The 21,854-nt window shown below is 34.4% G+C and overlaps 1 protein-coding gene across 1 annotated transcript; it reads left to right on the forward strand.

Moving 5' to 3' along the window:
- The first annotated feature begins 13,282 nt into the window (after window positions 1–13,282).
- lgals1l1 (lectin, galactoside-binding, soluble, 1 (galectin 1)-like 1) lies at window positions 13,283–20,394 on the forward strand. The gene is made up of 4 exons (NM_001005958.2): window positions 13,283–13,337; window positions 16,533–16,612; window positions 16,693–16,864; window positions 19,832–20,394. Exons 1-4 carry the CDS (start codon window positions 13,332–13,334, stop codon window positions 19,976–19,978), a joined length of 405 nt encoding a protein of 134 aa, NP_001005958.2. The 5' UTR covers window positions 13,283–13,331; the 3' UTR covers window positions 19,979–20,394.
- Window positions 20,395–21,854: the final 1,460 nt, after the last annotated feature.

The raw sequence follows: 21,854 nt of genomic DNA on the forward strand, positions 1-21,854 counted from the left end.
AAGTACAGGGAACAAGGAGGTAACAAGAGAGGAACAAAGCTTCACTTTAATTTACAACCCTCAAATGTGGTATTTACCCTGTAAGTACAGGGAACAAGGAGGTAACAAGAGAGGAACAAAGCTTCACTTTAATTTACAACCCTCAAATGTGGTATTTACCCTGTAAGTACAGGGAACAAGGAGGGAACAAATACTGTATTTACCCTTTAACTACAGGGAACAAAGAGGGAAGAAGCTGAACTTTAACATACTAGTGTATACTTGAACACTAAGAACAGAGTAAACTACAGCAGCAGTTTTTATTGATTGAAGACCAAATTACTAGATTTTTCTATAAAGCATCAGCTATACATTTACTGAAATGCAACAGTTAGCCCCCCTGTGCAACAGCAGTAAAGATGCGAGCCTGTTTTAATCTGCATTGAACCCTGACGGTAGGCCTATGTCATGCAAAGTTATTTGTTGATAGTGAGTTATGGAGACATTGATGGCTTTGGTGAGATCGACGAGTAAACATAAGGTAAGTAGTGTATGGAAATATATTTTATATTGAATTGCAGATTTAAAATACATACAGTATACAATAAGGGTTCATAATTTCACAGGTTGTAAACCTTTTATTCATTAAACACCCCATATAAAACCCAAGCACTGAATAAGAGAACTAATGTACTCACGCAGGTGCATGTACAGTACATTTGCAGATAGCAATAGGTTGTCACCATCCTTGCATAATTCTTTATATGTATACAATACTTGAAGAAATGTACATCGTAAACTTAATATACTTCTTTGCGTGATGGATATCTTATTGTTACTCCCCTTTTACGCAAACATTATGGTTTGTTCTTTTGCAATTTAAAGAAAAGTACAACGTTATTTCACTGTACTTACGCGGTACCTTTTATGCTAAATATCTGGTTGTTACCCCCTTATTACCCGAGCATTACAGTTTGTTCCCTTATACTTACGTAAACGTTATTTATACTTACACTATAGGTACAGAAAAGTACACCGTTATTTCACTGTACTTACGCGGTCATTTTCGTGATGAACATCTGGTTGTTACCCCCTTTTTACCCAAGCATTACGGTTTGTTCCCTCATACCTACACATACGTTCATTATACTTACACAGTACGTACAGAAAAGTACACTGTAATTTCACTGTACTTACGCGGTACTTTGCGGGTTGTAAAAGAAAGCGTTACCGAGAAAAGGAATGTCAATAAAGCAACTTGAAACATATGTAAAGTTTTGGCCATCAATCGGATGGGGTCTGCTACATGATAGAATAACATAGCAAACATTAGAAAATATAGACAATAAAATAAAAGGTTTAGCCTATTAAAATTAATGGCCTATACAGAAATTAAATAAGGCTATAAAATCTATTTTACTTTTAATTGTATTTGCATATTGATTAAAGTTACTATAGTTATTTAGTGAAGAGCATCAAATGAATCTCTCATTCTGTTTTGTTTGATAACAGAGGTGTTAATGTAAGAATGCACAGATCTATAATGAATCATTCGACTACTTTAGTAACTGTTTGTGCTTATTTAAAAGAAAATGAGTTGTGTTTAAAATAAAACACACAGGACGGAGCAAAATACAAAAAAAATAAAATAAAAAAGAAGCACTTTTCCGACGGTCCCTTACTGAGAGCTTTGCTCAGCTCCGCTTATCTTTTTAAATATTTCCCAAATGATGTTTAACAGAAAAAGGAAATTTTCACATTATCTCTGATAATATTTTTTCTTCTGGAAAATTTATTTATTTGTTTTATTTTGGCTAGAATAAAAGCAGTTTTTAATTATTTAAAAGTCATTTTAAGGACAAAATTACTAGCCCCTTTAAGCTATATTTTTTCTCAACAAGTCTACAGAAAAAATCATTGTTATATTATAACTTACCTAATTACCCTAACCTGTCTAGTTAACCTAATTAACCTAGTTAAACCTTTAAATGTCACTTTAAGTTTTATAGAAGTGTCTTGAAAAAATTCTAGTAAAATATTATTTAGGCTACTGTCATCATAGCGAAGATAAAATAAATCAGTTATTAGAAATGAATTATTAAAACTATATTCACTGCGATTTAATAGATAATTTTCAAAATGGGGTGTCGTAAATTATGCTAAGCACGTTTATTATATTTTAAATGATTAAAAACCTGCAGTTAAATTGCTAAAAACCAAGTGGTTTAAAGGTTAGTAGCAAAGTATACTGTACGTTTCTGATTTTAAAAATGACTAAGACCATGATTTTGGATAAACTACTGTTTACGATGAATTAAATTGGTGGTTGTAATTTGTAAATTTTGACAGTTTGACAGGTTTGAATAAAAACGGGACAAATTTAATGTATGTAAAGAAACACTGAAATGCGCAAAATATATCTCTGACCATTCAAGCACTCAAATGTAACAGAAGAGGAGGTTAGCATCATGGGCGTAAATCTGATTTAACAGTAGGGGGACCTATAAAAATTTCTTTTGAGCATTTTTTTTGAAGGGGACACAAATAATACAGCCGAATTGTACAAATAAACATATGTTCCCGCATTTAAAAATGGTTTCATCATTATTATTATAGCATGGAGACTTTATTCATCATTAATTCATTCATCATCATTCGTCATTATGATTATTTTCAAAGTTTTTCTCAAGTTCAACGACAAAGCAAATTTTTCTTCAAAACTTTATTTATTGTATTGTTGGTTGTGTTGTTTACTGTCAACTGACTGATGAAGCAGAATAAATGCAGGAAAAGACATTTTCCATACTCATAATAACTTGTTTACAATACACTTGTTAAAATGACTGATCGTATTGTAAATCAGTGAGCCTGTGAAATCTGCACTGTTAGACCTTACCAGGGTTTTTTACAGTAGAATACTGGCAACACTGTTGCCAGCTACTCACTGTAAAAGTTCGGTTACAGTAAGTAACTGGCAACAGTGTTGCCAATTAATTACTGTAACTGAACCATTACAGTGAGTGGCTGGCAACAGTGTTGCCAGTTTTCTACTGTAACTGAACCATTACAGTGAGTGGCCGGCAACAGTGTTGCCAGTTATTTACTGTAACTGAACCAATACAGTGAGTAGCTGGCAACAGTGTTGCCAGTTAATTACTGTAATAGAGCAGCAGTGGTAACTAACTGGAAACTGTGTAGAGTTAATTACTGTATTGTAGTGTTACAAATCACAGCATTATACTGCATACACATTAATAGTATGTCATATATAGTTATTGTAGTGTTACTAAAATTAATCAGTATTCTTAGCTGTTATTTAAAAATAGAAGGCATAACATTTTTCAGACAAATTAATTTTATTGTTTTGGCACCAAACAAATAAATAACAGAAAATGTTTAACAAAATTAAAAAATCAGCAAATATGAATATTGTCTTACATATTACAGGTCTGCACAGTAAGGCTGCGGTCACACTAATGTTTAAGCATGCTATATTCTGCACTGCGAAGTGGAAATAAACAAAGCGAGTAGTGGAATTAAACAAAATAATTAGAAATTGAAAAAGCAAGCCAGAGAGGTCATGTTTTGATCTTTGATTGGTCTCAAGCAATCACATGATGTGATTTCGCATTCAGCGTTCTCCAAGCTTGAACTTTCCAATGCTGCGAATTATGAAATTTGTCTCGTGAGCTATCATTCCAGGTCTGCAGTATTCACATGCGTATGAATGGAAGGCTAAAGGGAGAAAAGTGCAGTGTGACTGGGACTTTAAGCTGTAACTCTAATTGAACACACCTGATCAAACTAATTAAGGCTTGTTAGAATTCTACAGGTAATGTTGAAGCAGGGTGGATTCTAAGCTCTGCTGCGCTGCAGTTCTCCAGGAACTTGGAGTTTGACCCCCATGGTATATAGCAGGGGTGCTCAATCCTGTTCCTGGAGATCTACGTTCCTGCAGATTTCAGTTGCTACCCATATCACCTGCCTATAATTATCAAGTGGTGTTCAGGTCCTAATTAATTGGTTTAGGTGTGTTTGATATGGATAGCAACTGAAATCTGCAGGAAGGTAGATCTCCAGGAACAGGATTAAGAACCCCTGGTATTAGTAATACTTTTAAAGCAACTGCCAACATTTATCACAATCACATATCCAATAAACACACACACACACAAAGTGCTGCAGTGAAATGTGTTACTCTCTCCTCAATGCTGACCATGCAAAAAAAAAAAAAAAAAACTGAACAGCAAAAAACACAAAATAAATATTTTAAATTTTAAAGGTTTAAATAATTAAAAACTGTGTCAAATCTCAATAAAAAGTTTAAATTAATTGTAGAAAACAAAAATAAAGTTGGCAACAATGAAAAACCAAAGGATAAAATCTTTTACTATTATAATTATCTCATGACAACAAACTTTTTTATTGTTTCAAATATAAATTCATAGGTGGAAACACTGCTCTGAAAAATACTTTTGCAACAAACTCACAACCTGGGACCGGACAGTGTAGCTTTTGTGTGTGGATGGCTATGTGTATCATGTTTTTGTGATTCCCTGTAATGATGTGCACATGTTACCTTACTGAGATAATGGAATTTAATTTTGGCTTAGTTGCCAGAAAGATACATACAACTGTTAGCATCTGTACATTATGGCAGTATGCAATATCCAATAAATACATATACTGTACTTAATCAAAAGCAATGTTAGAAGTTATATGAGTAGAGGCTAACTAGCTAACAATGTAGCTTTCAAGTACACAGTTCAAGATAACAACAGTATAACTTAAAACACAGACTTATTTTAGAAACCCTCAAAAACATTTGAACACATTTTACTTACTCATTGTGGATTCTTATTTAAAGCCTAAAACATAACAGACTCTACATCTGAATTGATGGACATAGCATAGAGCACACTCAGCAGTAAACAAATCAAACACCTGGCTCCCTTAAAGGGCGGCATTTTCTGAAAACTCTTCTTCTTCTTCTTCTTATGGGGTTAATGGCGGTTGGCAGACCAACTTAAATTGTGCATTTCCGCCACCTACTGGATAGGAGTGTGGAGCGCATAATGTTGGAAAAAGCATGAGTACTAAAGATATATGATACGAATGGAGGGATGAGATTACCATAGGGAAGAGAGAACAGTAATAACAGTAGGAGGAGAGGAGAGAAAGAAAGAAAAAAAAAATACTAGTTAAAAATCATAGTAAATTTTATTTCCTTATTTTGCTAAGCTATTCTTAAATTCTATTAATCAATTTTGTTTCCTTTAAGTAATTAATTAATTGCATTATTATTTCAACTTGATTTGAACTGTTTCCTAATAGGGTCTGAAATGACAAATTTTTAATCCCATAAATACTTAATCCTTGAACTAACTGATATCTCTGATTGTCATATGCCACACATTCTGTAATTACATGTTCTAATGTTTCTATTTTCCCGCATTTATCACAACATCCTGTCTCGTGCTTCCCTATTCTGAACTTATACTGGTTTAGCAAACAATGACCAGCACGCAACCTAGTTATTACCACATCATTCCTTCTATTACCAAACTTATTTCTAGTACCACCCACACATCCTTGAATATTATGCATATGTCTGCCTTTTTCTCCATTATCCCACTCCCTTTGCCACATTCTACCTGTTTCTTTTGCAATTATGTTTTTTACCTCTGACTTACTTATTTTTATTTTTATTTCTATCTGAGTATGTTGTAATGCTTCCTTTGCAAGTTGGTCTGCCTCTTCATTACCTACTACTCCCATATGACCAGGAATCCACAAGAAGCTTACAGAAAGTCCACCCTGTCTGATTCTGAATAAATTTTGCATTATCTCATTCATTATGTCCTGTCTTGCCTTAGATGTTCCAGTAATTAAGTTGTTTAGTACTGACAGAGAATCTGAGCATATTACTGATCTTAATGGTTTCACGTCTTCTATCCACTGAAGAGCAAGAAGTATAGCTACAATTTCTGTAGTGTACACAGAAAGTCGGTCCGTTATTCTTTTTGATATTTTAATATTGAATTTTGGGATGTAAACTGCTACTGCCGTTTTTTCATCTTTAGGATCTTTTGACCCATCTGTATATATCTGTAAATAATTGAAATATGACTGATTTATGTATTGTTGTATTTCTTTTTCATTTAACATATTATTTTTGTGTTTTTCCTCATGTAGTAATAAATCGACTACTGGTTTATGGAAAAGCCAAGGCGGAATCGCAGAGGTTGGCACAGCAGGGGCTAAATTGATGTCTCTTATGCCCATATTTTGAGCCTCGTCTTTTACTGTCCAACCAAAACTATCTATCTTTTTATGTCCATATTCCCAACATTCCTTTAGTACTGTTTTTACTGGGTGCCTCTCTTCTTGGCTTTTAATGCTAACCCAATATCTCATTTTTAACTTAATTCTTCTAATTTTTAGAGGCATTTCCCCCATCTCTACTTGTAATGCTATAATGGGTGTAGTTCTTAGTGCTCCACAGCATATTCTTAGTGCCTGAGATTGAATCGCATCTATTTTCAACAACTGAGTTTTAGCTGCGGAACTATATACTACGCATCCATAATCTATAGTAGATCTTACCAGTGCATTATAGATTCTTTTAAGCGAGAAACGACATGCACCCCATTCAGCTCCTGCCAAACACCTCATTACATTAATTCCTTTTTTACATTTATCTATTATTTTTTGAATATGCATATTAAAATTCAGTTTTACATCCATCCACATTCCTAAATATCTAATTACTGATACCTGTTCTATTTTTTGTCTGTATATATTAATATTTATATTTGGATTAACTTTCTTTTTTGAAAAACAAATAACCTGAGTTTTATCAGTAGAAAATCTAAACCCCCACTCATCCGCCCAATCTTGTACTGTCCTCACTGCATTCTGTAAACACCTTTCTACATGAACTACATTTCTTCCCCTCTTCCATAGCGCACCATCATCTGCATATAAAGATCTCCCGATCCCCAACTCCATTTTTGAAAAGATGTCATTTATCATGATATTAAATAGGATAGGGCTGCTAACACTCCCTTGTGGTGTTCCGTTCTCTACCTTATATATTTGGGAGAATGCAGAACCCACTCTAACTTGTATTGTTCTTTTTACCAAAAAATTCTTGATCCAGTTATACATTTTTCCATTAATTTCCATTTTTTCTAATTTAATTAAAAGTCCTTCTCTCCACATCATGTCGTATGCTTTTTCAATATCGAAAAATACTCCCACCAACACTTCCTTATTTACTTGTGCCTTTCTTATTTCTGATTCCAAACAAATCACTGAATCCATTGTATTACGTCCCTTCCTGAAACCACTTTGGTATGCGGCAAAAAAGTTTTCTTTTTCGATAGCATAAACCAGTCTGCTCATTACCATGCGTTCCATTAATTTACATATATTAGAAGTTAATGCTATGGGTCTGTAGTTATTTGGTTGTGACTGATCCTTACCTGGTTTTGCAATTGGTATTATGACACCGTGTTTCCACTCTGCTGGTAAAATCCCTGACTCCCATACTTTATTAAATAATTTTAGTATTATACATAATGAATTATCTGATAAATGCTTAATCATTTCGTTACAAATTTCATCTTTTCCAGGGGAGGTTTTCTTACTTTCTGCCAATGCTTTTTTTTAACTCAAATAATGTAAATTCCCTATCTAATGTACTTTCAGATGGCCCTTTGTTTTCCAACAACCACGGATTCCTGATCAAGATCTGTTCCCTATTTCTTCTAATTTCTTCAGATAGGTTAGCGTTACTATGAATTCTGGCAAAATTTTTTGCTAGAACTTCAGCTTTCTCCATATCAGAAATTACTAATCTGTTATTTTCTGTCAATGTAGGAATATTATTATTTCTTTGTTTTCCTGCCATTTTCCTTATCATACCCCATATGTCAGATACATTGACATCCTCCCCAATACTGTCACAGTACTCTCTCCAATAATTCTTTTTTGCCCTTCTAATTATTTTCCTCACTATTGCCTGAGCTCTTTTATAATTTATAAAGTCATTATAATTTAATGTTTTTCTAACTTTTTTTAATGCATTATTCCTTTTACTTACTACTTCGCTGCACTCTTCATTCCACCAAGGAACTGCTTTCTTCTTACCATTAGCTTTTTTTCTTCCTATTACTTCTTCCGCAGTGCTCTTAAGAACTTCACAAAGTTTAGAATTAATAACTTCCACATCATCCTCACATCTATCTATTTCCGACAATCTATTATTACATAATTCCTTAAAATTTTCCCAGTCAGCTGTTCTGAATTTCCACCTTGGCATTCTTTCTACCACAGTTCGAATTATCTGTATTCCAATTGAACTTAGAATTGGATAATGATCACTACCAATTGTGTTTTGCTTTAATACTTTCCAATCACATCTTCCAGCTAGGCTTTCAGAAACTAGTGTTAAATCTAAATTTGAATATTTTCCTTTTATTAACTCTACTCTTGTGTAACCTCCATCATTGATACATACTAATCCTCCCCAATCCAGCATATCTTCTATAATTAGTCCATTGTAATCTGTTTTTTTACTCCCCCATAAAGTGTTGTGAGCATTAAAATCCCCGCACCACACGATTTTATTATTTCCATTCCCTTGGATATGTTCTAGATTGTCCTTACTTAATTTATCACATGGATTATAATAGTTTATTATTCTAACTTTCTGTGTTCCATCGCATATTTCAACTGCCACAGCTTCTTGTTCCCCAGTGATCTCAACTGCCCTATACCCAATACTCTGTTTAATAAATGTAGCTACCCCACCACCATTAGACTTGTCTCTATCTTTTCTTACCGAAGTGTATCCATTAATTACAAAATCTAAATGTGACTTAAGCCAAGTTTCCTGAACACATATGATGTCAGGGCTATTTTCATGATCTACTATGAATTTTTTAAATTCTTGTCCATTTGCAATTAGGCTTCTTGCATTCCACTGCAGTATTGTTAATACCATTATATACTTCCACATGGTTGACTATATACTGTCTGACTAGTTCCTGATTGTATCTTGAGTCTATCATTTATCATATCTACTGTAACACCCTCTAATTCCAAATATTTTGAAGCAGCTCTGATGATAATTTTAATTCTCTCGGTCCTGCTCTCCGTCTGCGCAGAGCAATTAACTACTTCTGCTATAAATGTGACGAACGATACTTTGTCAATACATACTTCATTATCTTTATTTTGTTCTTTCATCGTTGCTTTTTGTTGAGATTCTGTTACTCTGGTTTCTGGTTCTCTTGATGTCTGTTTAACTTTCTTTAGAGCTTCAGCATACGAGATTCCCTCAGACATTCGGACATTTTGGACTTGTACAGCATTTTTCCTAACTTGACATCCTCCGTAGCCCGCACTGTGTTCCCCACCACAATTACAACACCTTGGCTTTACTTCCTGCCCACATTTACCATACTCATGGTCTCCCCCACATCTCGCACATCTCTGTTTACCTCTACAAACTGCCGCTACGTGTCCGAACTTTTGGCATTTGTAACAGCGTATTGGCGGGGGGACATATAGCCTAACGTTGTAGCTCAAATATCCTAAGTACACCCTTTCCGGTTCTGAAAACTCTTTCTAACACCTTTGTGTTTAGAATAAGACGGACAGCCTGTGGGAGTGTGTGGTGATGCCTAAATCATTGTTTTTTACAGTTATTTACTGCACAATCTACAGAGTAACAGTGCAGTTATACTAATTAAACACACCTGATCAAACTAAATCTAAAGGTAGTGTGTTGAAGCAGGGCTGGAACTAAATTCTGCTGGACTGCGGCCCTTCAAAGGAACTGCCTACATTTATCACAATCATGCACATATCATTGAATAAAAACAATAAAAATATAAAAACTTCATCCAAAGCAAAAAATAAATAAATAAATAATAATAATAATAAATAATCTGATCCACATGTTGTTCCAAACCTGTAGTAATAAAAATAAATAAATAAATAAAATAACCTGATTTATACATTTATTTAGGAAAGCCTTTATACTATACTGTTAATGCCACTTTTACCTACTTCATTTGAAGTTTTCCAGACAAATTAATTGAGTCTCTGCAAAAATGTATGTACGTGCTGTTTAAGATATTTTTTAAATAACACATTTTTACTAGTTATTTAGCAAAATACTAATATTCAGCTTAAAGTGCAATTTAAAAGCTTAACTATAGGCTAAACTAGGCAAATTAGATTAATTATAGAAAAGTAAACAAAGTTATAAAAATGGTTGTGATAATTTGGTTGCTCTGTGTGAATATTTTTGCCTTTAAATGCATCTCGTCGATATCTTTACCTTTTAATTAGCTCTGTGACATTGACATTGGTTGACTCCTGATACTCAATGTTAAAAACATAAAAGGAACCAAAGAAAACACAAAGATGTCTGCAGAGAAATTTAGCTCATCATCAATGCATTGTCTCACTTTCTCCTCAATACTGACCATACATATACCAAAACTGAAAAGTATATATATATATATATATAAATATATATATATATAAAAAAATATATATACATATATATATATATATATATATATATATATATATATATATATATATATATATATATATATATATATATAGCAACATAAAGCATCAGAGTACATGGGGTAATAATGGTTGAGCAGTAATTTACCATTTATTATCACAGTAACTATCTGTAATGGATGCATAAAGTAAATTACTGTAATTTATTCTTTGCACTACAAAATTTCATACAAATCCTGCTCCTTTTACAGTAAAATACTGTTTCCTTTTATTACAGCAAAACACTGGCTATTTTACAGTTATTTACTGCATAATCTACAGTAAGGGTTAACAGTGTGCTGAACAGCAACAACTCCGAAAACATTAAGAAATTGTTCTCCCCAAAAGAATTATCTTTATCCCTTCAATAAAGCACACCCACCTGACACTGTACATCTTGCCTGACCCTGCTCTGCTTGTTCCTCAATTATTTCGTTCTCTTTCTCCGGTGATTGATAATGTGACATAGTATTTTCATAAGCACTCATTCTTAAAGCCAAATTGCCTTAATATGTGAACTTTTTGTACTTGGCATTTAGCTGCACTGAAAAATTATCTTATGTCTATTTCCTCTGTCATTTTATCCAATGACACTGCAATGCAAGTTTATTTTTACTTTAGCACATTTTTACTTTAGCACATTTTTAAAATGAAGATAAGCTAAATAAATAAATAAATCAAGACTATATATTCTTATCTGCTGTGCACAAATTTATGCACCAACTATTTAAACAATTTTCTTAAAGGTATAGGTTATTTAAAACGAAGAGATCATCAAGCACCATTACTGTTTTTTATGAAGGTCTAATCAAATAGACTACTGCACAGGTAGCACTTTGCTGTTAAATGCAAATTTTTAAGCATGTCAAAGTGTGCAGGAAGCAACATGCTCAGCTGAGGAATGCCTCTAAAACGACAGCAAGTGGGGGTGAAGCGAAAAGAACCTGAGGTCTTTCCAGCATTATCATAGGAACTCCCTCCCTCTCATCCCTCATCCTCTTTCTCGCTCTCTCTTTTACTCCCTTGGCCATTTGAGTGCGAAGGGAAGTCACAGGAATGGATAGGGAGAGAAAGAGAGAATTTCATCTCATCGACAAAGAGTTTTGTCTGCAAGTAGTTCTCAACCAGAGCTCCTCTTAACGCGAGCTCTCCTGGCTAAAAGCAGATTGCGAGGCCTCAAACGGAGCAGTGGTCGTAATGTCGAGCGAAATAAAAGACACACACTTTAGATCCTTTTAGGGTAAGCGGTTTTTGAGTTATTGCCAATCTGTCTATCACCGTCTGAGCTATTGTCTATCACTGAATGTGTCAGGCATATCGAAGACAAAACCAACCTTATCGCGCTCATTTGGCACCCACTGAATGTGCAGAGCCCCTAACATTTGCATAAACTGCTTCAATGAATGCCGATTCAGATTGTTTCAGTTCATGTGTTTTAACCTAAATGATTAATTTGAAAAACAGAATCATCTAAGAGTCATTATAGTACTGGTTTTGATTCACCGCAACATAGCTGCAGCTATGTGACGTTGCGCGATCCTTTGTTCACTGTGTGACTCACTATTATTTTTTTTACAGTGTACACAAATTATAGCCATCTGTGGGTGTCCAATAGATGTGAGGGGTTTATTATATTAAAATGTTGAGTTTCTGAGAAACTGAAGGAAATGCAAAAACTCTTGCCACTGTCTGAATCTCCCCTACTTTTTGGTCAAACAAGGATTCATTAAATAGATCGGAAGTAGATAAAAAACACTATTACCTTGTTGCCAGAGAAAATGAATGTTTTTTACGTCTCCAAAACATTTCCAGTTTGCGGTCTGTGTGACAGTCTCAACCCGCAGCACTATAAAAACAGTTTGCCCCTTTCAAAAACGTATCAGCTTCTATTTTGCTGGGAAAGCTCGGTTGTAGGTTTAGACTAAGCAAACAACACGTTCATGTTAATGTGCTCGTCACTTTCGCAAAGCAGCGCAAATTGGCAGTGCCACACCCTAATGTCACCAGCCCCAAAATGCCGAGTATTCCAGCATACAGACCACAAATACATCACCTCCGATACCAACTGCTACTTATTATATGATCAGTATGTTTTACAACCTGTGACATTTTTCATCTCTTCATAAGCCTGTCAACTGCAATACGCGTTCAATCACATTGTAAACCGAAGCCAAATATTTTATTAAAGCCTTAATAAGTACATTTGTTATGCTTTACAAGCGTAATTACATAAAATGTCATCTCTCGCAATGTACACCAACATTCACAGTGCTTAAATTCGTTCAGTTTTATTTAATTAGGTGTGTTTATAGCGCATTACAAGGGTATGCCTACAAATAGACGCTATACAGTAATTCTGCATGCCTTTTTTTCAAGTGGTGCTCACTGCAGAGCCATTTGGGCAGAGCTGAGCTCCAGCGAGGGGAAGCTTGAGCTCTCGCTCCTCCTTTCTTGCACTTCTACGAGTAATGTCACTGGGGGTAGGGTTGGTGTACACATTAAAATAGCTTATAAGAGGAGGAGTGAGAGCTCATGCTCCCCCTCGCTGGAGCTCAGCTCTGCTTAAATGGCTCTGCAGCGAGCAGTGTCTCTTTTTTTTTGCGATTGGTCAAGGTGGGACAGACAAAGAAATCTAATTGGCTGAAGCAAAGATCACCCATCTGAAGAGCTGAACACAGTGGGTATATAAGAAGCCCTCACACTGCTCAACTTTCTACCTGACACTTCATTTCACCTCACAAAGGGTCTCAAAAGACGTCAAAATGCCCGTGAGTATATTACAACTCGATATATTATTGATAGGTTTTATGTCAAATGGACTATAAGATTTGTTTATGAGTAAGAGAGCATATAGCAGTATGCAATAGTATGCCATATTGTAGAATGTTATAGATATTGTAGCCACGTGCATTGTTCATAGGTGTGACCCCTCATAACTTCAATACACTTACTGTTATATGTGGTTATTTCTAATTTCATCATAATGTTGTGATGGTGCTTATTTTTATTTTATATATATATATATATATATATATATATATATATATATATATATATATATATATATATATATATATATATATATATATATATATTGTCCATATTAATTAATTTATTCATGAATATATGAAATGAGTTTAATTTCAAACTTTAGACTTAAAATAATAATAATAGTAAAGCAATTTTTGGATTAAATTGTTATTAATGTTTGTATAATAGTGTGAGTGTGACATCATGTGACTAGAAAAGCCCTAAAATTCTTTGGAAAAGGGAGGTTCCTAAAAAGTTGAGCACTTTTTAAAATTTAGTTTTAATGTCTTTGGTCTTGTTATATATATATATATATATATATATATATATATATATATATATATTTATATATATATATATATATATATATATATATATATATATATATATATATATATATATATATATATATATATATATATATATATATATACTATATATATGTATATATAGTATCCCAAATATAGTTTGCTATAATTTGAGGTCATCAAGATTAGGTAAAAAAAAGTTAGTTATTTTCTTTTGCAAGGATGCTTGAAATAGACCAAAAGTTACAGAAAAACTTTGTATTTTTTTGCAAAAGTACATGAACAAATAGTGGAAAAAATGATGCTAATGAAAAACAGTGTGTAAAATATTTTAAAATATATTAAGCCATGAAATGTGAAACTGTTTCTTACTGTGTGGTAAGAAATCAGATCAGCATATTAGGATGATTTCAAAAGGATCTTGTGACCCTGAAATGGCTGCTGGTTTCTCTCCGTAAATGTAATTATATTTCAAATCAGTTGGCTGATGTGTTTATTGAGAATTGCATCATAATCAAATAATAAAAGTGAATCATGCTTAATTTAGGACAGACGTTAACTTTGCTGTCTTCTGCCGTTACTAATAATGAAGTAAGACTGCCCAATTCAAGCTCAGCTGCATTGTAAAGAGGCCTTTAGCTTAGCTCAGAGAAAGCAGCATGACTCAGTGATTTCTCACAATGCTAAACTGAAAGCCTGAGCATCACTGTCCTGCTTCCCTTTTGCAGCTAAACAGAATATTAAGGAAGGAATAGGAGGGGTCATTCTGCAGGGGCTTCTTCTGCAAAAATGTACAAAGACTAATGTGGAAAGAATTCACTTTTGCTACACATCTGTGCTTTTACATTCTTATTCAGAAACTTTTCACTTCCTATCTCTCTGTCTGATCATTTTCTTTCTCTTTACTGTTCAGCCAGCTGCAGTCTGCATCTCCTCTGTCATCATTAAACAGCTATATAAATCTGCTTTTCGTGGCAGCTGTGAGTCACAGAAGTCTTGTATACAGTAAGGTTTGATTTTGGTAGCTACGATAAGATACAGTAACTTCTTATCTGCATATGGTGGATAAGTAAAGTTAATAAACAAACTTTGCAGTTGGTTTAAGGAAGCCTAACCAATATTTTAGTTTTAAAACCCTAAAGTTTTGCTATGTTAACTTAAAATTATTTAATTAAAAAAAGTTTTGTCTTTTCATGTTTCTTAACAGTTTCGGCAATGACATAGAAGAAAAAAATGTCCTCTTTTCTGCAACTTGTTTTATACATGGGAGGCCAGTGGTGATGTCACTTCGTAAAGAAACATTACACACGTGCACATACAGTCCTGTAGTCACCATTGTTTTGGTTGTCAAATTATCACAAAATCACATTTTCCTACTTTACACAGATGCAAATGTATTTGAAAGTTTTCCTCTTTTTTTAAGCTGAAAATGACATTGATTGAGACAAAAAGATTTGGATCAGCTAAGTCTTTAGTCAAGAAACAACATCAACACTTGCCCATCCAAGCTTAACACTTTCTAATATATATATATATATATATATATATATTTATATATATATATATATATATATATATATATATATATATATATATATATATATATATATATATATATATATATATATATATATACGCTGCTGAAAAAAAACAGCTTAAACCAGCCTGGTTTAAGCTGGACATAGCTTGTTTTGGCAGGGCTCTCAGCTAAGACCAGGCTGGAAATGACAAAACCCCCTCTAAAACCAGGCTGGTCGATCAGCTAAAACTAGCTGTTTTAGCTGTTATTTTTCAGTAGGGTGTGTGTATGTATATATACAGTTGAGGTCAGAATTATTATCCCCCTTTGATTTTTAGATGTTTCTTGAACATATCTATTAAAATATTATTTACTGTCATCATGGCAAATATATATTAGAAATATATATTTATAATACCTATTCAGAAAATACCTATGAGACATTAGGTTGGTCCATATACTATATTTTAGGGGGTATCTATAAAATATTGTTGCTATGCTGTTGCAAATGAATTTGTGTATTTATAGTGTTGCTATGATTGCTAGGTTATTGTTAGTATGTGGTTGTTGCTAGAAGCGGCACAGCTATGGCCAGAAGTTAACAGCAATTATTTATATTATTTTTTAAATGACCCATCAATGTGTTTTATGAACATCTACCCTACCCTGAACCTACCCCTCACACTAAAATATAATAGTGATTATTGTACAGTCAGTGTCATTAAAATTATACTATATTGATGTGAGCATGCATAGTATCCGAAGCTGTGTCACTTCTAGTTTTTACATTAGGAAACTGTGAGTGTTTGCTATAGGGTGTTGTTATGTGGTTGCTATGATAAAGTGAGTGTTTGCTATACGGTGCTGTTATGTGGTTGCTAGTGATCTGATGGTTGCCATTACAGAATATATGCACAGCTTTTCTCCAGACACCCGTACAAGTCAAATTTAAGAGGATGCACATGTTCTGCTATCTGGACCTGTAGTGTGTGTGTGTGTGTGTGTGTGTGTGTGTGTCAGATTAATCAGTCTGTGTGATATACAAAAGGAACATTTATTTATATGGAATTAAGCACACTGTGCGCTCTCTCTTTTTTGTCTTCTAGACTGTGCTTATACAGAATATGGCCTTTAAGGTTGGACAGACTCTGACTCTTACAGGAGTCCCCAAGCCTGAATCCCCAGAGTAAGTTTCCAAAATGCAGCTATTAGAATCTAGAATGTTAAAAGCAATAAAAAGTATATCTTCCACTTTCTCTTTTGCAGGTTTACCATTGACATTGGTAACAGCTCTGAAGACATCGCTCTCCACATAAATCCCCGATTTGATGCCCATGGGGACCAGTGCATTATAGTGTGCAATACATTCCAGAATGACTGCTGGTGTGAGGAGCACAGAGACGAAAACTTTCCATTTGTTCAGGGCGAGGAGTTTCAGGCAAGACACAACACTTTCACATTTAGCCTGAAGTTGGAATTTTTGTCTTTGTAAAGGCAAGTTTATTGCCTCTCAAACAAAAAAATAAAATGTAGGTTGGTAATAGTTTTTCACTCATTGGAAATAGATTGGAACACAGTGGTTTGCTAAGGCTGTGATCTCATTCAAAGGACTATAGCTGAACCCCAAATGGCACACTATGTACTTATGCACTTACACACTCAACAGCATAGTATATGTATGTAGTGTCATCCTAAACGGACCACTAATGGGTTTATTTTTACTAAGCAGAAATTCTAGCCATTTCCCTTAGGATGTTTGAGGGTTAGCAAATTAGTGAAACAAATGACCAAATAATACCTGTCATGAGTAAAACTGCATTCACAATCTGGCGAAGGTATAAACACTCTCGTAGAAGAATTTTGCTTTCTCAATCCTAAATAAATGAAGTAATCCAGCATTAGTGCCCGAAAGCTCTGCCTCTTCCGCTAGGTGAGCAAAGCTGCGACTGTTGAGTGTGTGACATGTCCATCATTCACACATCACACTTCCTTTTTAATGTATGACAAAGGACATCATCTGGGTATTTAAAGTACACTTATTCTTGTTGGAATAATATAAATATTTCAGTGTGAGTGCACTACTTACACTATTTACACTACAAGAGGGTGTAGAATAGTGCATAAGTATTCAGATTTTCAATTTCAGATGCACGTTTTGTCTCGTCTGAGTGACAGGTAGCCTCACCCACAAGGCACTGAATTCATCATCAGAGAAGAGATTTTGTTGCATCAGGAATTTATTGATTACATTCATTCATTAATTCATTTTCTTGTTTTTTTAGTCCCTTTATTAATCCGGGGTTGCACAGCGGAATGAACTGCCAGCTTATCCAGCACGTTTTTACACAGCGGATGCCCTTCCAGCCACAACCCATCTCTGGGAAACATCCACACACTTATTTACATTCATACACTACGGACAGTTTAGCCTACCCAATTCACCTGTACCACATGTCTTTGGACTGTGGGGAAAACCAGAGCACCCGGAGGAAACCCATGCAACCGCAGGGAGAACATACAAACTCCACGCAGAAACGCCAACTGACCCAGCCGAGGCTCAACCAGCGGCCTTCTTGCTGTGAAGCGACAGCACTAGCTACTGCCCCACTGCGTCGCTCTTATTGATTAAATTAATGGAATATTTTAATGTCAATGAAATCAATAATAATGCGCACATTAAACACTGATTTAATAGACAAAATAAAATCAGTTTTAATTTTATATTGATTTAAATTGAGGTGCTGTTTAAGCAGGGCGAAACGGTGACTCGTGGTTAGCACTGTCACTTCAAAGCAAGAAGGTCCCTGGTTTGAGTCTTGGCAAGGTCAGTTGGCATTTGTGTGTGGATTTTGCATGTTGTCCCCCTGTTCGTGTGGGTTTCCTCCAGTTTTCCCCACAGTTCAAACACGTGCGTTATAGGTGAATTAGATAAGCTAAATTGGTCATAGTGTATGTGTGTGATAGAGTGTGTATTGATGTTTCCCAGTTCCCAGTTCATTCCACTGTGGTGATCACTGATGAATAAAGAGATGAAGCTGAAAGGAAAATGAATGAATGCTGTTTAAGCATGAACTTAAAAATATAGCTCATCTAAGAGTGAAAATTCTGTCATCATTTCTTCAGATCTCTGTCCACTTAATCTGAAAAAAAAATGTTTGAAACTGCTATCCATTGAGTTCCATAGTACTTTTTATTCCTACTATGGATGTCAGTGCCTACCTGTGTCTAACATTCTTCAAAATATCTTTTTTTGTTTTCAACCGCCAAACTTTAAAAGCTTTTGATTCACCCAAGAGGGGTTAAATAGTGAGTAAATATTTATATTGAAATGAACTATCCCTTTAAGCTGAATAGTAACTGCTTACACACAATCTGGATTATATAATCAGAGATTTTTTTTAAAGTTATCAATCAAGCCACTTTAAAGTAAAATGCTTAAAGCAAACTTGTTCTTAATTTTAATATATTAATTTTAGCAACTCATTAGCATGTTTCCAGTTCTCTGAGGTTTTGACAGTGAGAATATATCAGTTCTTTTCAAAATTGGTTTATTGGCATGACCATAAAAATACAACATCACCAAATCTTGAAATGTGTGGAGAAAAATAACAACAATCAAATGATCTAAATAAAATAAAAGAAATAAATAAATAAATTTCAACTTAGGCGACGCAGTGGCGCAGTGAGTAGCACGTTCGCCTCACAGCAAGAGGGTCGCTGGTTCGATCCTCGGCTCAGTTGGCGTTTCTGTGTGGAGTTTGCATGTTCTCCCTGCGTTCGCATGGGTTTCCTCCAGGTGCTCCGGTTTCCCCCACAGTAGGCTAAATTGTCCGTAGTGTATGAGTGTGTGTGTGTGTATGTTTCCCAGAGATGGGTTGCGGCTGGAAGGGCATCCGCTGTGTAAAAACCTGCTGGATAAGTTGGCGGTTCATTCCGCTGTGGCGACCCCGTATTAATTAAGGGACTAAGCCGACAAGAAAATGAATGAATGAATTTCAACTTAAAAAAAACAAGGTATTAAATAAGAACAGGTGAACACCTCATACCACAATGTCAACATAAAACACACACACACACACACACACACACACACACACACACACACACACACACATTCTGTGTCACTGAGATCAGACAATAAGCATGAGTAAAACACATATCATTTATATTATACACATGCTGATCTGCTATCTCTCAGGCCATGGCACATCAGTAAATATCTCACAGCCAGTGCTGTCTGTTCCACTCCGACTATTATTTTTATTTGTTCCTCTAAATTTTAAATCTATTTTTTTCTCTAAAGCCAGTGATCTAGATTTCCCCCTGACTAAAATTGTCATCATGTAATTCAACTGTAAGTGGATAACATAAACTCTCATTTCTTTAATTCCTTTTCTTCCTTTAGATAAAAATCACATTCACCAATGAAGAATTTCTGGTGACTCTTCCTGATGGTTCGGAAATCAACTTCCCTAACCGTCAAGGCTCAGAGAAGTACAAGTATATGAATTTTACAGGCCAAGCCAGGATCCAAGGGATTGAAATTAAATAGACTAATAAAAAGTGGCTCACAGTTATAATCTGATTAATTCTATATTATTCTGTGCATTTCATTGCTTTGCTGATTTTTTATTCACCATTTTTTAGTCACTATGGAGCATCTCAATCACATTTGTATGCCAAATCAACGTTTTAATTTTGCTGTGGCACTGCCTGTCTAAACCACTAGAGGGAGCGCAACTACAGCAAATTGCTATGAGCTTTAGCGGTACATGCTAACCATTGTCTAGACTCTAGACTAGAGTTTGACTGTTTTACAAATAGTTTATTTTTCCGACTATTTTTCTGTAATACGACATCATGGTCTTAATTCTGTTTTGTAACTAAAGCAAATTAATAAACTACAGCTGTTGGCAGATGAAATTAAATCCTGTTTTCACAAATAAACTGAGTCTGTTTTTAAGTTTAGTTGTGCTTCTAATTCAAGGTCAAGGATGTACACAAACTGTGTAAGAACTTTTACAATGAAACAAACCTTTTAATTCTGTCAGGTGCTTGATATAAGTATATGTCAGGAATTCGAAGTCCCACTGCCAGTTTATTTTAAATAGGTCATGACATGAATGAAATATTCAGTGCATGAAAGACTAAACTGTGGTTGATAACAACAAAGCATAAATATATGTTAATGCAATAACGTTGTAGGGGAGAACGGGACGAAGATAGGCTATCATTTTTCATAAAAACCTATTTTTAAAAGATCATGTTTTAGACAGAAATATATTTGCTGTGGTTACTAACTCATAAGTGTGGTTTATCAATACCAGGTGGTATTTTGAACAAATGTAGAACAGCTTCATAATAAAAGTAACTATGGACAATTTATGTTTAATGTGAAATTATAATTTCACATTAAACATAAATTGCCCATATTCCTTTTGACTCTGTCAGTAACACATGGGTGGGTCAAAAGTAACACAACAATATTTACTAGATTTACTGACTTGTTTATTTCAAACATATCTGACTATGATCTTGTTAATGTTTACTGCAAACATATTTTGTCCTTTATTTTGGAAAAAAAAAGCATTTTTATATTTAAGGGCATCACGGTAGCATAGTGGGTAGCATGATTGCCTCACAGCAAGAAGGTCACTGGTTCGAACCTCACCTGGTTCAGTTGGCAGTGTAGAGTTTGGATTCTCTCCCTGTGTTTATGTGGGTTTCCTCCGGATGCTCCGGATTCCTCCACAAGTCTAAAGAATGAATTGGGTAAGCTAAATTGGCCGTAGTGTATGTATGTGCGTGATGCAAATGAAAGGGCATTCGCTGCGTAAAACATATGCTGAATAAGTTGGCAGTTCATTCCGCTGTGGCAATCCCTGATTGATAAAGGGATTAAGCCGAAAAGAAAATGAAAAAAATTTTAATTTTAGTTCCATCTATAGGCATGGGCCAGTGTATATGATAACCGTGGATAAAAATATCATATTTTCACAGTAAGCTATCATGGTATTGTGATTACTGCTCTAAAATAAGTTATTTTTAAATGTCTGGGTATAAATACAACACATTTTCCTTCATTGAACATAATATATATTTTTTTAAGAAACATTTAAAATATTTTGTAACAGTAAACCCGTCAGGATACATAATTCAAATAAATGATTGACTTCTGCTCTCTTCGTTACTTTTTAAAACACAGATTTCTTTAAAGCACTAAAAAAACACACACAAAACACACGTACATCTGCTTTAGGAATGGTATAACAGAAGATTTTAGCGGTTTTAAAACCTTGACTTTTTCAAACCACGGTAAACTTTAAAATTGGTTGTCAAATAGTTCAAATGTTTCAAAAGCAATCCAACAATTCAAAATGTTGAAAAATTCTACAATGTTTATGCATTTATTATTATAATTATTATTA

The sequence above is a fragment of the Danio rerio genome, chromosome 3, assembly GCF_052040795.2.
Source record: "Danio rerio strain M-AB ecotype USA chromosome 3, GRCz13ab, whole genome shotgun sequence".
Classification (NCBI taxonomy): domain Eukaryota; kingdom Metazoa; phylum Chordata; class Actinopteri; order Cypriniformes; family Danionidae; genus Danio; species Danio rerio.